Source organism: Callorhinchus milii, unplaced genomic scaffold (assembly GCF_018977255.1).
Source record: "Callorhinchus milii isolate IMCB2004 unplaced genomic scaffold, IMCB_Cmil_1.0 Scaffold5, whole genome shotgun sequence".
Lineage (NCBI taxonomy): Eukaryota > Metazoa > Chordata > Chondrichthyes > Chimaeriformes > Callorhinchidae > Callorhinchus > Callorhinchus milii.
Genome location: NW_024704746.1, coordinates 20,118,825 through 20,134,252, shown reverse-complemented (window position 1 = coordinate 20,134,252; position 15,428 = coordinate 20,118,825). Strand labels below are relative to the sequence as shown.

Here is a 15,428-nt window from a genome sequence, read left to right as displayed (position 1 = left end):
AACCTGCATCCTGTTTTGCACTACCGTGTACCTTTCTTAAGTTTACAAAAGAACCATTCCCCGGATTTTACCAATGACAATCCTGAAGCGGTTGACAGGTTGTTGATACCTCCACTCGCAATCCGATGAACTAACTTCCCTGGCTGAGATTAATAACCAACTACAATATAAGGCTTTGATTGGAGAAACACAGTCAATTTTAAAGATGGCCATATTGGCAAGAGCCTGTTTCGTCTAAGCGTTTCCAATAAAATAAACTGGAAAACAACCCAACTGGATTCAAGCAACCAGAGCATACATAGGTCACAGAACTTGAATGGGATGCACAGATATATAAATCCCGATTCACAAAATGTGTTTTGGATTTAGATTGAAGTGATTCTCACAACTGAGAAGCCACTGCATTCTGCATTAACGAATGCATTAATAAGGGAAGAGGAAAACAATGAAACAAATTACTTTTCAAATCTCGCTTGCAAGTTATGATTTAGTTTTACCTCCTTTATTTTTGACCTCATAAGGTGGCACTTTCTATGCCCATAGTGATCTCCCCAATGGATTTTAAAAGATTCTCTGAATTTGCAACACAAAATGTGCTTGTACTAGGGTTTGTTGCCCACGGCAGTATATTATATCAGCCAATGTTTCTTCGTAACCAGGCTGGGTTTGAACAGAAGTCCCAAAGGTAAAATGGCAGTGAGCTAGGTTGAATGAACTTAATAGACTTTTTTTTCCCCCTCAAAGATTCTAATGTTTTTGTCAAAGTGCTTCAATTCACTACAGTACTCAGTCCCCATCAAATTCAAATTTTATGAAGTTTATACATTTTTATTCAGCAGCTGGCAAGGTATTTGATTAACATGTAGCTTTTGATGTAGGTTTTGAATGAAGACATTAAATAATATATAAATCTCACAATAGAAATACTCTAACACTATTTTTTTAAAGCTATCATTTGTTAAGAATTATGCTGGGTGGTCTTTTATTTTAGATATTTTATGTTAATAATAAGGATTAATTCAATATTTAGTGCGATCATCAAATATGAAGCCTCTTTCTTCTTCCGCTTCTCAAATAGGCAAAGTTACCTGAGAATTGACAGACTGTCCCATTGGAATCCGGGAGCACTCGAGGGCGTACTGTTTCACACAGAAGTAACAGCCCTAGAAATTAGAGACATCAGAAATTTAAGACGTTGAATGCAAGAACTCACAAACTGATGGTTTGGTCTTCAATTTCAATAATACAAGGAGGACACTTGTGATTTTGGTGACCTTCTCAAGTACGTATTCTATAAATAGCACAAGCATGAGTGTATAATTTATCTTGCCACTTCAGTCAGCTATGCCCACAGCCAGGTGAGTTAGGATACAAGCAAACTCTTTGTTTTTGACCTTGTAATCTAAACGCAAGGAAATTCTACTAAAATACAACTAGAACTTAATTTATTCAGAAAATTTATGATCATTATAGAGTTTTGCTTTTCTTTTTGTTTTTTTTGCTAAATATTTAAGCTATTGCAGCTTGGTGTTTCAAAGGAGCATTTTCAGCAAATGGAGCAAGACCCTTACAGTTTTGCAGTCTTCACTGTTGTAATCAATGCATCTGCCTTCAACCTAAATATTCCACAACTGTACATGGTGGGATGGATAATTATTTCTCCTCTCCCAAATCCAACCAATGAAATATTCTGAGACTGGGAGTAATTAATAAACTAATTGGCACATCCCAATTTAAATTTAATTAAAGCTGCAATTTAGTCTTGGCATCTCCGAGTCTGCTGAGAGGGGTTGTCCACAGCCACTGAATGTATTGAGCAAGTCTATTGTGCTGTCTTGCTACAATCACTGGTCTTATGAATGCAGGCACTGACCTCGAATGAAAACACTGGTGTACCCTAAATCGAGCAAGAGCTGGGGTGGCAAGGATTTTGTGACAATATGATCAAATGGAAGCTGAGAAAAAAAACCTGAGCTGTGAAAGTGAAGAGCTTAGGCAAACGTTGAACGCTGTGGTGCCCCATCAACATCCTGTATTCCTGAGGAACTATTTGAGATAAATGACAGCACCAGATCCTGGCTGTGGTTTTGGAGCAACAAGCTATGGTGATGATGACCATGTGAGACATAATAGACAAGCAACAGGAACAAGAATATAAACAGATCACCTCAGAGCCAGAAACAGTAAATCCTGCAGATAGCTTTTTTAAGCAAAAATAAAAAGAAACCTTGTATCAGACCAACTCATTTGGCACAAGAGCTAATTGGAGAGCTAAATTAAATATTTTGCCGAGTCTCAGATTTATTCTAAGATAACTTTTATACTTCCAGGCCAGGAATCACTTTGCAGTTCCAAGACTCCTACTCTGTACTCTGTCATTCAATGAAGATGATCCGGTTTGTGATAGGCAGAGCCGATATCCCAACTCTATTACCAGCGAGGGGATTGCTGCAGTTATTACAGTGAAACAGTGGGTCAAAAATAGATGTGATGCGACAGAGGTCAGAAGCAGTCATAGGTGTGTGGGTGTACGTAGATGTATTATAAACACCATGGAAAGCAAGTCTAGCAACCACAGTTCCTAATTTAGCAAAAATATCCTAAAGGGATTTTGGCCTTATCATTTATCCACGATTGGACATCTAGACAAGCATGCAGAGAATAGCAAATTTGAAAACATTTAATTCAGCAGGTTGGCACATAAGGTTTATTTTGAGGGTACCTTGATTGATGCTGCAATATTCGCTCAATTATCTTAACCTCACAGGTGTCCCTTACATACCTGGAAATCACTCCAACTTTCCTATTCCTCCAATATTTCCTAAATAGCCTGGATCTTTGGAAGTTGTATTCACTTCCATTATCCTAATTTAGCCATATCTCTGTGATTCCTATCACATCATAATTAACAGGTACCTCTAGTTCCACCATTTTATTTTGAATGTGTCTAACATGCACCTAGTTTTATTCTTTACCCCCTTAATCTTCTTGGCTGGTTGCCCGGTCTTTCTAGCTACAGCTTTCTGGAATCCTTGCACTCTTGATTTAGATTTTCCCCTATTTTTCATCTGTTTTCAGCACATAGCTAAAATACTGCTGAAACCAGAACAAGGAAAGACACTCATGCCATCTACTGACAAGAGCTAATCTTATCATCACGAGTTGAATTCATTCAGTATCTCGCAGGACCCGACATAATTTAAATATCAGATCAATGAATATGAAATAGGTTTGAGAATTTTTTTAAAAAAATCTGAAACACCAGTGAAATAGTTTAACATAACCAGCTGACATTTCAATGTGAGGGAGAATTCTTCCGGGATTAATTGATGTCAATATTGCTTGATATCATCTCCCATGGAGAGGGGCCCTGTGATCCATGTTGATATTATCATGCTGAGTCAGCCTCAGGAGCCCCCAGCACCACAGCATCATTCCTACTGAAGGTTACAAGCTTTTTGTGTTTTTTCTATTCTTCTCCATGATACTCGTTCCTCTGCTTACACTTGTACTGTGGTGCTATAGTCTGAGGTTGGTGAATTTATACATAACATCACTTAGGTGCATTTTGCTATGTGAAGTTATACAAATTTTATCAGTGGTGCACTAGTCTGGATAACATACTGCAGCATTAACCCTTGCAGTTTAGTGCCATATCATCTGTGATGCTAGAACCCACGCAATGCAACAGTACTGTATAAATATCTTGAATTTTGGTGAGCAGCACACATAAGCTATTGTGTTGGAAAATTATTGGGACAGCTTTCATTCTTCTGAAGCCATTAAAAAGAGATCTTCGAGACAGGCTGTGGCAAAACAGTATGGTTCAGTCTTTTGTTTGAGAGAATGAAATGAATGTCCTGATCTTTCTCTTCATGTAATGCAAATAGTAGACACGACTCCAACACAAGTAAAATAACTCAAGATGTACAGCCTGAGATGCGGTTACATATTTATATGTGGAATAGCAGAGTTCTGATTAAAAATACATATAAAATATGCTTAACGACATATTAATAAGGTCATGCAATGAATAAAATAAACAAACTTCAATCAGCAGATTATATCGACTTATGGTGCTGGTCTAAGATAATTGACCCAGTACCCAAACTCATGTCTCATATGGTCAGATATTTAATGCATTATTCTTTGTAATAGCATTGATCATTGTTTATTGTACGCTTCTGTAACACAATATCCCGACTCCCACATGGAATAAAATAGATCACTAAAGTCAAGATGTATGAGGCTCCCTCCCCAGAGAGACTGGTGTAGGCAGAGCCAGTCATTCTTACCTGGAAAGCAAGTTCCATGAGTACAATTCCACCTGGCAGAGCCCTCTGTAGGTGATAAGTCATTACACTGGAGCTCTCCATACTCTGTAAAACAAACACAGACATCAACTCATTAGGATCTTGGGAATACAATATCCCATGTCTTTCCCATGCCCCTGAGGTGAGGAAATACTCAGGTTTGCACAACTTTGGCTTAATTTAAGATGTCTTGAAGACGTGATAAGGCGCAATATCAAAATGCAAGGATTATTAATTCATGGGCTGGCACTTACTTCTGCATTGGCATAAGCAGTGCCCCTTCCCCCACTTGTAATGAAATGAGAGCTGCTCATCATGCCAAACACTAGCTGCTGTGCTGAGATCTATAATGAAGTGTGACTCACTTACTGAAATAGCTGACTGTAGATAGCTGTAAAACATCACTCACCTCTTAATGCGCACTGCATTATTATACTGCCAGGCCCGACTGGAAGGCCAAAATTATTGTTTGTATGCCTTCTGTAGCTTTCTATGCACCTTCAAATTTTCTGTCACAGCTTCAAAAGCACATCTGTGTAGTTGCTTAATTATACTTCATATTATTTAGCTTTAGAAAAAGCACACGCATAAAACAATTTCTTGCACTTGATACAGCGCCTGAAACATCAAAATGTTTCAAAGCGCTTCACAGATTTCTTTTCCATGAAGTGTAGTAACTGTATTTGTAGCGAACACAATAGCCAGTTTTGTGCAGCAATGTCCCACAAACAGGCATGAAACAAATGACCAATTTTATATTGGGGGATTGTTGACCAAGACACCAGCAGAAACTTCCTTCTCTTTTCGAATAGTATCATTGGTCATTTATGTCCACCTGATCAGGCAGATGCTTTCATTATTCATTAAATAAATTTATGCAATTGTGTTAACATTACAACTTATTATATAACTTACATGCTGGGATGGCCTAATTGTTTGGAAATAAGATCCCAAATGACAATAAAACATGAATCAAATAACTGAAGTTATTGTGTATGGCATTTAAAAAGAATATAATTTCTTGGTTGAGTTAGAAAAGCTGACAGTCATGAAGCAATTCCAACATGGCAAGTACTTATTTTTTGCTTTGAAGCTTTGAGCTAAGCTCTGCCATGTCACTCACCTTTGGACTGTCATCACTTTTTTGCTTGGAGATGGATGTCATAGGTCGAGTGTCTGTGGTCTGGGACCCCACAGGCCGTGTTCGAGCCAAACTAAAAGGAAACAAAGATGGTTTATGCAAAGGATTCCCCGCTACAATGGTCATTTGGATCATTAGTAATGGAATTCCACTGTTAGGATTAACAACACTAGTTGAATGCTACAGCATGAATAATTGATGCATCAATGCTGCCAGTAGAATCCATTAAGTGCCTGGTCTAGTAATCTACAAGTAGTAATACCACAAGCAAACATGTTATTAGGGGAAGAGATACACTGGCCAGGAGAAGCTTGCTGGATTTTAACACAGCTAAGCGTAAAGCGTGAATATCTTATACAATGATTAGCACTCCTGACAGCCTGCTCCAGACTACCAATACTTTGTAATAAAGCACCTCACTGTTTTCAAATTAGCTTATTGATTTAGTTTTCTCCTTGTCAGCCTTGTTTTCTGAACTTGTGTATTTTAGTCCAGCCAGCTAAATTTATGATTAGTAAGAAAAATGTAAGGTTGTAAACCTTAAGTTTTAATTTCAGGACAAATCTTCAGCCTGCCCACTTGTTGGGAAGTACAATGTTATAGTCCATTCCTATGGTGGATTGTTGTTATTCTATTGGATTTCTTTACTTAGGAATCTCATTTGAATTCCCATTTTAGACCCCATGATATTAGCAGCCTTATTCTCTCATTTGTGGGACTTGCTCAGAGAAAAGCTGAGATAATGCTCTATTACACTGAAGCTTTTTTTTGTCTCCTTACCTCCTTGTAGGAGAAGGTGGACGGACTTGCACCAGAATAAAGCCCATGCTCTGCAAGTATTGGATGTATTGCTGCATGAATGCATTTGAGATTTCTCCCAGCCACTGCTCCTCCTTCAGTTTGGATGGCATTGTCTCCACAGAATCACAACTGTGACTACGGTCTCTCCCTGAAGCTGCCGAATCACTTGAACGATGACGTTTCTGTTTTGTGGGGTATAAAGGTTTCATGAGAAAATATGCAGATCAGAAAACATCATACACCAACTGTCCTATTAAACGAATATGCTCTGCTACAATTTAAAGAGTTGATGGAGTCAATAAAGGTCTACCAACATTAAAGTTTCACTAGCGGTCGTTGTACTGCAATAACATGTTGTATTGAGACAAGCCGACCAGATCTCAGATTATTTAACGACTTTCAAGACATACAGTAAAAGTGTCCAGGTCAAAGATTAACCAAAAGAGGCTTTTGTACAGAAAACAAGGGAAGATGTTATGATTGTAATCAGCAGATTACAATAAAATATCCCACTCAAATGCTCAAATAGTACTTTTATTCAGAATCATTTTGCAGTGATTGAAACGTGGACACTTCTGATAACTCTGTGATATTGGCATTACACACACCACACATGCAGTGTGCATCTGTCACCTGAAGGAATTTAAGATCAGATCCTGGCATCATCTTAGGACAAAGTGACAACAGTTAGAACAAAGGTAAATCTTGGCAGCAGCTTTGACATTCAAAAATAATAAATTGTGGTCAAAGTCTAGAAGTAAATATTGGCAAATTTGTAAAAAAAAAAAGGACTTTTAAGCATTTGGTCATTGATCAGTGAAGCAATGAACAGCTAAATACCTACTAATAATGTTTCCTCGATGTTTAGTAACAAAACTGAACTGCTAATAATAAAAAATCTGCAATAACAGAAAGCTCATAAGCACTAAAGGATTGAGGGATAGGAGGAAAGGACTGATTCATATGACCACTGAGGCAATCTTAGAAAGAACCAGAAGGCAAGGCTTTGTTCTATTTGAATGACAGATGCTCATTTGCACGCATAAGTACACTGTTTCATGGTTCATGGAACAATTAGGTAAATGCCATTCAAGGTCTTCTTCATTACTGAAGGTACAAAAAAGCTTTTGTGGTCCTCTCGAAGAGTTAATGATGTAAACTGAATTAAATAGATACAATTCTCTTGGTTGTAGTGTGCCAGGATTTGCTTTCATCTATTAATGGATGGGACGTATGGATTGGCAGATGTACTGTCCCTCTCTGAAATGCTTGCGGGTCACAACAGTTTGCTTCAATGAACCACTGATTCCTAACAGATGCCAGCTTGTTCTTAGGTAAGAGCCAACTGACCTCTTCTTTATAATTAGGTCCGGATGTCCTGACAATGTCATTTTTTAAAAAAACTGTAAAACCAAATGCCTCTGCATTCTGCGCCTTCACCAATCCTACAACCACCCCCATCCCCTGCACTCTCTTCCTCCAAGTGTCCTTTCGTATGCCAGTCCCTCTCCGAGTTTCTTACTTGCCAGTTTCTCCCCTTCTCTCAATTCCCTTCCCCTCTTGTGAGTCTCACTGTACTCATGTTTCCCTCATTAGATTATACAGATTGGTCATAGTACAGTTGTTCTAGCTGCTTCCATTTCACGTCCTCCCAACGTGAAAGGTGCTTTACAAATGTAATCGTTGTTGTTGTTTGACATGTCTTGTTTAGACTGCACTTACTTTTCCCTCTGATCCAACTTGTTGCTCTGCTTGGATCTGTTGTCTGAAGATGGGATCAAACAGAAGTGGAGTTGCACAATAGTGGACAAGACGAGAAGACTGTTTAAGGGTATCCAGGTCACCAGTCTAAACCAGAGATCATGTTCATTGGTTATTACTATACATCCAGAACTTATTTCAATGAAAAACATTGAATCAACATTTTTGGCACACGTGAATAAAAAGCACCGTACGACAGCATTAGTGCCTTTTCCCCCTGCACACGGGCTCATAGAAGTTGATCGTTTTAACAACCCAGAGCAAATTTAAGCCTGGATTTCATCCCAAAGCTTGTGTTTTATTGTATTCAACTGCATATTCAACATTTATAGTTGCAGTAGAGAGGTCAGCACGACCTTCCATGGCTTGTTCTAGATCATTACTTACTGTTATGGGCATATTGGACTGAGCAGAGCGCTGTTGCCACGTCACAAATAGGTTCTCAATTTTCATCTGCTTCTCCATCTCTGAAAATAAATCCAACAAATCACATTTGACTTTCTGGATAAAAATATGGGTAGACATGAAGGTGCTACGTACAGTCTCTTAAAAAGTGCAACTATGGACGCATGCTTTCAGAAAACCAAGTGCTGACACAAGACTATATGAAAAAGCTGTGCATTTTATTCCCTTCACATTAAGTTTCAAGTGCTTAATGTGCTTTTCGGCTCTGATTTGACAGAGGTCCTTTAAATCCAGCCAGTTTCCTGAGCCAGTTTCCAAGGTAAATGATTTCAGCGTTAGCTTGCTGACCTATTTCCATAAGATGAAAGCTTCAAATACACTTGGATACAAAGTACCATACATTGCTGTAGTATTTCCAAGGTCTGCCCCACATTGTCCTTGGTATTTGCACCTTGACGACATCAGGGCTCGAATAACTGCACCAACAATTTATGCTCATGAACAAGTCTTATCTATCTGGCAATTGAAAAGTGTTTTTAATGTAAAGCCAATTTCCTCCTCTTCCGATTTATTATTCTTTGTGACATTTTTTAAGAGGTGAATTCCTGTTTTACTTTGTTCTGAAGAATGTCACCAGGGAACAAGTGAGTGAAAAAAACAATCTGCTAAAAAACAGCAATCTGCTAAATAACCTGGTATAAGAGGCTATCTTACTCTTAGCTTTCGCAATATATAGAATCTGTGGAATTTATCGTAGAAAATAAGTTCAATTGAACTAATACATCTAGTTGAATAAACTGATTTTTTTCTAGTTGGCTCACCTCTCCGCTCCAGGTTTTTGATTTCCAGGAACTGTGTGCCATGACGGGAGACTGGATCTGACAGGCCCACATCATGTGACTGGCGCATGGATTTCGGCACAGTGATGTCTCGCAGCGCTTCATCAAATGGGACAATCTCCGGGGGGAAATGAAGTGGAGGAAGACTTCTGTTTGACGAGCTCAGTCGTGCCTGCTCTTTATTTGGTGGTGGGGTTGGGCTCTTGATCAGTGAATCAGCGTCCAACGTGGAGTGAAGGAATGGATTTGGTTCCTGCAAATATACAAATGCAAAGGGATGAAATGAGAACAGTTTCTAAACAGCGTTGGACTGAAACGTTCTGTTATATCTTAGCAGAAGTTACTCATCTACATGGACAGTTATTTGTTTTATTGTTTAGCGAGCTTTGTAAGACAAAGAGATGATCTTGCTTGTATTTGAAAAGAGAAGGGTGTTTTCATGGCTGCTTGTGGGACATTTCTGTGTCTAAATTGTCTGCTATGTTCACCTACAAATACAATCAATTCATTTCACAGTAATTTTTTTGTGAAGCACTTTGAGACGTCCTCCTGTCATGATTTCTCAGTATTAATAATATTATCGATTGCCAATATCAAAATGTCTTGAAGTGCTTTGCAGGTAATGACTCTGAAATCCAATGACCGTAGCAGTCAAGTTGCATATAGCAAGACTCCACAAAGAAGTGAATGACCAATTTATCTGAAAATTGCTCTCAATCCATGGCACTGGGGGCTTTTTCCTTTTCTGGAAAAAAAGCTTTAAAAATTAAAAATGTATTAAGGTCGTCATATAAGAGATAATGCCGTGGATTAGCAAGGTCACAGTCCTGGTTCTGTAACTGTTCAATCCTCACTGACATCTTGACAACAGGTGGTGATCGAGGCAAGAGTTTTGCCTATTTACCTGTAAACGTTCAGAGACCGTCCCTAATGTCTGCTAACAGCATTGAACAGCTGGTTGCCACGACAAGTCACTGTTGCATTGATTAATCAATGCTAGGGACTGTCTTTGCATCACAAACATTCAATGGCCAACAGCTGTCACGAGCACACTCAGTCTCTGTGCCGCCCCTTCAAGGCAAGCACTTCCAGAGCTCTGAACAATTTTACAAAGCAACATAGTTCCTTTGTATAAAACATATTATCACATTACTATCAAAAATCCCATGCTTTAGCAGGCAGGCCATCTGCCTGGGCACATTATGGAGTTGGAAATTTACTGCAACTAAATATTATAGCTTTGGTGCAAAATAAGTCAGAGCCTTGGTGCGAAAAATGAAATGACTGTTTTTTCAACTCTTTTATGTGTAGGTACATTTTGTTGAAAATTTAACTGCGATTGATCAATTTGCCACACTGCTTGATGTGCTCTTAATTTTAGGTTGCCACATGAAAGATCTTTCTGATCTTCCATTACTCTTCAGGATTAAAGTTTATTGGGGCACTTTTGATCACTGATTGTTATTACCATTAAAGTGAAGCCAACTCTTTGACGGCCAAATTCTATCAGGCAGTCCAAATTCGATATAATTCTGTCGCTAGTTTAATTCATCAGCTCATTTCAAACAAAATCAGATGGTCATCGAACTGTGCATACATTAAACAGATGTACACATCATGTACATATTCTGCATATTTTGGTATAGTCAATGTACCACATTCTATTTTATTAGTCTTGCACAATAACCTCTAATCTTTGCCCAGAATGGATGCTGTCTTGAAAAAGCAATTATTGTAGTTTACCAAAGAGAGTATTAGTGAGACTTTAAAAGGGGAGAAGTAATTCCAAAAAATACCTTGTACATAAAAATAGAATTTGCATTTTTTACAGAGCCTTACCATGTTAAAACATCTCAAAGTACTTCAAAATCAAATACTATCGAGTCAAATGATCTGTTTAAAGCTAACATTTTCTAAGGCTGCAGTTCAATTTTAGATCATGGAAGATATATACATAATGATACGGACATCCATTACCTGTTTGGAATCATCGTATACAGGTGTATCAGCAAAGAGATAGTGATGGAATAGTCCCATCTTTTGGCTGAGGAGACAGTGTACCACATGTGAACGAGCATTCTGCCACTGAATAAGGCGAGTAAGTCCTCGGTTTAATGACGCTCCTAGATCCACTGACCAGTTATAGGTGTACAAGGTTAGCTGGAAAATAAAGACACCGTAAATAAAGCGACAGTGAAAGCAAAAAAAACTAAAAATATGTAAGATACAGAGACCAATATTAAAAATTGGAAAGAAAGGTATACCGGTGTCTAAAAAAAAATTGATTCTTATAAAAAAGTAATTTTGTAATTATTTACAGTAATGCAAAACTCTTGTGGCAAGTAAGAGACTTAAGTCTCCCGTAGTGTGCTTTTTGGGTACCTTCTTGTCGATGATATCAATTATGAGGAATCGCTGTCGTGGGACGACACCTTTGCTGCTAATCCCTGGGGTTGAAGGATCACTGAACTCCATGGCCTCAAATCTCTGAAACCCCTTGTGAGCTTTACATTTTTGGAAAGAAAAAGGAACACTATTAGGGCACGCAACACTGTGAGATGTTTCACTGGGTTTTTAAAACACACTCTCAAATAATTAGCATTGAGATCATGTCAGTTTAGAATCACCTTCACGCCCCTCAAATTGTAAGGAAAGAAATACAAGCAACACAGTTTGTTACGAAGGAAGCAAATTAAGCACTCGGGTCATTTCTGTTACGTGTATACGCAAGTACATGTGCAAATGATATCCAACCCATTTGATTTTTTTCCCAACACAATTCAGTTCCAAACTGAAACACATTCAGAAACAAGCTGATGAATTTCAGTAATAATCAAATTATCATCAGAGAACAAAATATAAAAGGAACCAAAAATCACTTCTTAGTTTAGAGTTCAGAATATATATACACACACACACCCACATCTTCCACCAAGGTTGTGCAACAGTTTGAATATCAGAATCTCTCAGTGTGTTGAGTCGAGATTTTAAACAATACAGCACAATTGCTGTTTTTGGTTACTTGCGTTCTGTGGAGGTAGATGGATTACTTTGCTCTTTTGGTAGATGCCATTGGTGAATAATTTGCAGATTTTTCACTTCCGTGGTGTAATATTATTGAAGGAATAAATCAAAAGATTGCATAACAATTACAACCATGTGATCCAATATCAATGATCTGCAATATGTGAATGGTTGGACAAATCAGTGACAACTTCTATCCTCACACAAGATCATCTTCAGCTGGGAAAGGTCAGGCAAGACTTGATCTCGAATACCACGATCCCAGATTAGTTCTCACACCTAGCACTACAGAATTCCAAAATGCCTATTCACTCTCCTTGCTTGTAAACTGAGGGAGTCAAAACTATTGCAAAATATTTCCTTGGAAACTTTATGAAGAGCATTCTGATATCTTTTGCACAACTCTCACCCACCACCATAATCACTATAAGAACCACGTGATGAGACTTACGTTTCACACTATTTAACAAAGATGCATTTTCATCACCATCAATGTTCACTGTAGGCAAATAAAATATGAGCAGGCAAATCGTGGCACAGCAAATTGTGACATAAAAAGTTAAGCTACTAAAAATAAGCACTCTGTACTGACTCACCAAGAAACCAAGGTTTCTATGCAACGCACATAATGTTACTTATCAGGAATATCAAATATTATAAGATTTCACCTGTAAATTAGTTCATTTAAGAACATTTTTTCTTATGAATCAATCTTGAATATTACAGAGTGGCCTATTGAAAAAATAGACTGAATAATAATTGTTTTTTTTCCAAATTTGACCAATTTTTTTTCTGTGCACGAAAATAGGTCATATACATTGCAATGTCATTGTAAATATGATGAATTCCAGTTTTGAGTCTGGCAGATATTGTAGATGTATAAGGCCAAGAATCCTTAAAATTTATAAGATTTGATATCGCAAACATTTTACCACTCTCCGTTCCTATTAGAGATAAAATACCTTGATCCTTTGGTGTCAGCTAGATTAAAACCCATATTGCAAGATTCAACATAAGTTTGATATAGTGAGTTAATATTCCTGGTTACGCTCCTTTTAAGTTGTTAAAAATCATTTTATGGTCAGCATTGGCCATAAATTTCCTGCCTCTCACAGGCACACTGATTGTCTAATTGTCTGTGTTTACCCTTCTGGATGACAACAAGAAGCACTGATCATCTTAATCACCACGGAAAATGGTAACATCTGAATGCCCCTGAATTTGGTCTATTGCTAAACGCTTGCAAAGATAATAATAATCCTTGCATTTGACAATGGCGTCTCAATGACATGATAATCAATGTTGTATCAATTTGGATTTTCAGTTTGCTACCATACTGAAGCTGTGGAAGAGGTCAAACCAGTTGATATTTATGACGTATACAAACCTTGTTCAGTACTGTAACGCCACTGATGGAAATTGCGCCCAATCAGAATGAATTGCCTGGCAGAACCAGGACGAGTACTGGAGTGCTGGCTGAGCAAGTACGGCAGGAAAGTGGGACCATGTGGAGAGCTGAGATACAGGAGAAAAAAAAGGGTATAATTTACATTGGGGAAATGAATCATTTGTGGAAATAGACCACCTTTTTCACAAGAAAGCTATCAAAAAGCTAAGACTACAGAAACAAGTTTACCAAAGGTTATAGAAACAAATTTACACCCTACATATATGAAAACAGCATTAAATGCCAAATATTCTTTGGCGTTGGGAAATTATTTCTAATAGGACTTTAGAGGATGATTTTTTTTGAATATACTGACAAACAGTTTTGAAACACAAAAGCATAATCAAAGAGCCACAAGAATGATCACACTTGTGTCTGATTGTATCACCAGTGCTGTATAAGTTGGAAAACATTGCTGTTACATGCCACCTAAGCAGCACATATAACTACCTAGGTCTGGACCTAGGCTATATTTCATTTTAAATCATTTTGGAAATAGAAAATCTTGTGCTATTCCAGAATTACAAGCAATAAACTGGGCTTGTTTCAAAACCTACTGCTTGACTCGAGTCAAATCTGAAAAATTACCATAACAGTTAAACTGCATTTGATAACAGTTAAAACTGCATTTGATATCCCTCCCTTCCCTCCCCTCACCCTGACCATTTCCCCCCAATGCTCGGGTCCTGACCCAACTGTACAGCGCCTTGGGACGTCCTCCCGACGTGAAAGGCGCTCTATAAATGGAATCTTGTTGTTGTTGTTGATATCGCACCTTTCAAGTTGTCCATCCCAAAATACCTCCCAATCCCACAGAAGTGAAAGGACAACGTCCCACTGAAAAGCAATATTCAGTTTGCATGCTTCACTGCTCACAAAGGCACACCAACTAACCTGATTTTCTCAAAAATCTTGACCATTGTGTCGATAGCAAGACTGCTGACCAAATTTTCAATCTCTGTGAGTATGGAGCTGAGTAGAAACCGGGAGCCGATATCAACAGAGCATTGCTGTACTGAAGGACATCCTATATTGCAAGGAGAACAGAATAAGACAGAACCATCAAGCAACGATCACTAAGAAGAGAATGATGGAGGTGAGCAGGAGGATGAAGCAATAGTGGAGCATATTGGAACTGGTTGGATGTTGGTACACATTTGCTGTGGGCTCATATAATGATCCTAGGCAATACCAAAGGGTGGAAGGAAGGCCTTCGTTCATTGAGTGCTCAACGGCTCATGGCATTTTGCTTTAGAGGTTGGGATACCAGGAAACCTTTATAAAAATAAGGATCCATCTTGCACAAACTTGAAAAATAAGAGCCCGCTAAGAGTGGATTGATTTTTTATTAAGTGAGACTTACGGACTGATTGTAAAGACAGAAAAGTCCTGTGGCTAAGCAGCTTCTTTACATTATTGCAGGATTTTCCAAAGAAATTTGATACAGAGATCTGAGAATGAAACCGAAAACTACAAAGAAACTTGACTTTGCCTGAGTATTGTGAAACCTAAAGACAAAGATAATGTTAGTGGGTAATGTTCCATCCCTAGAATATACTGATAGATATTTATACTCACTTAAAAATACCAGAAAATTCTGGGGTTAAATGCAGATTCTGAAACCTGTATATGCACTCTAATTGGAAGTCCAATGTAAATAACTAAAAACACATTAAAATAAATCCATATTTTTCTCT

General features: G+C 38.1%; 1 protein-coding gene across 3 annotated transcripts in view; it reads right to left on the bottom strand.

Annotated features, from left to right (window-relative positions):
• Positions 1–15,428, bottom strand: part of szt2 (SZT2 subunit of KICSTOR complex) — a 73,054-nt gene that overhangs the window by 14,392 nt on the left and 43,234 nt on the right. For 2 of the 3 annotated variants that reach the window (XM_042334975.1, XM_042334976.1), the window contains exons 56-66: positions 14,626–14,758; positions 13,672–13,799; positions 11,643–11,764; positions 11,238–11,420; positions 9,243–9,513; positions 8,404–8,483; positions 7,978–8,103; positions 6,235–6,437; positions 5,437–5,527; positions 4,296–4,379; positions 1,089–1,163 (exon numbers count right to left, since the gene is read on the bottom strand). In XM_042334975.1, coding sequence (XP_042190909.1) covers positions 1,089–1,163; positions 4,296–4,379; positions 5,437–5,527; positions 6,235–6,437; positions 7,978–8,103; positions 8,404–8,483; positions 9,243–9,513; positions 11,238–11,420; positions 11,643–11,764; positions 13,672–13,799; positions 14,626–14,758 — 1,496 coding nt within the window. Of the gene's footprint in view, positions 1–1,088; positions 1,164–4,295; positions 4,380–5,436; positions 5,528–6,234; positions 6,438–7,977; positions 8,104–8,403; positions 8,484–9,242; positions 9,514–11,237; positions 11,421–11,642; positions 11,765–12,735; positions 12,784–13,671; positions 13,800–14,625; positions 14,759–15,428 lie in introns of all 3 variants that reach the window. The other variant, XM_007887076.2, reaches the window with a different exon arrangement.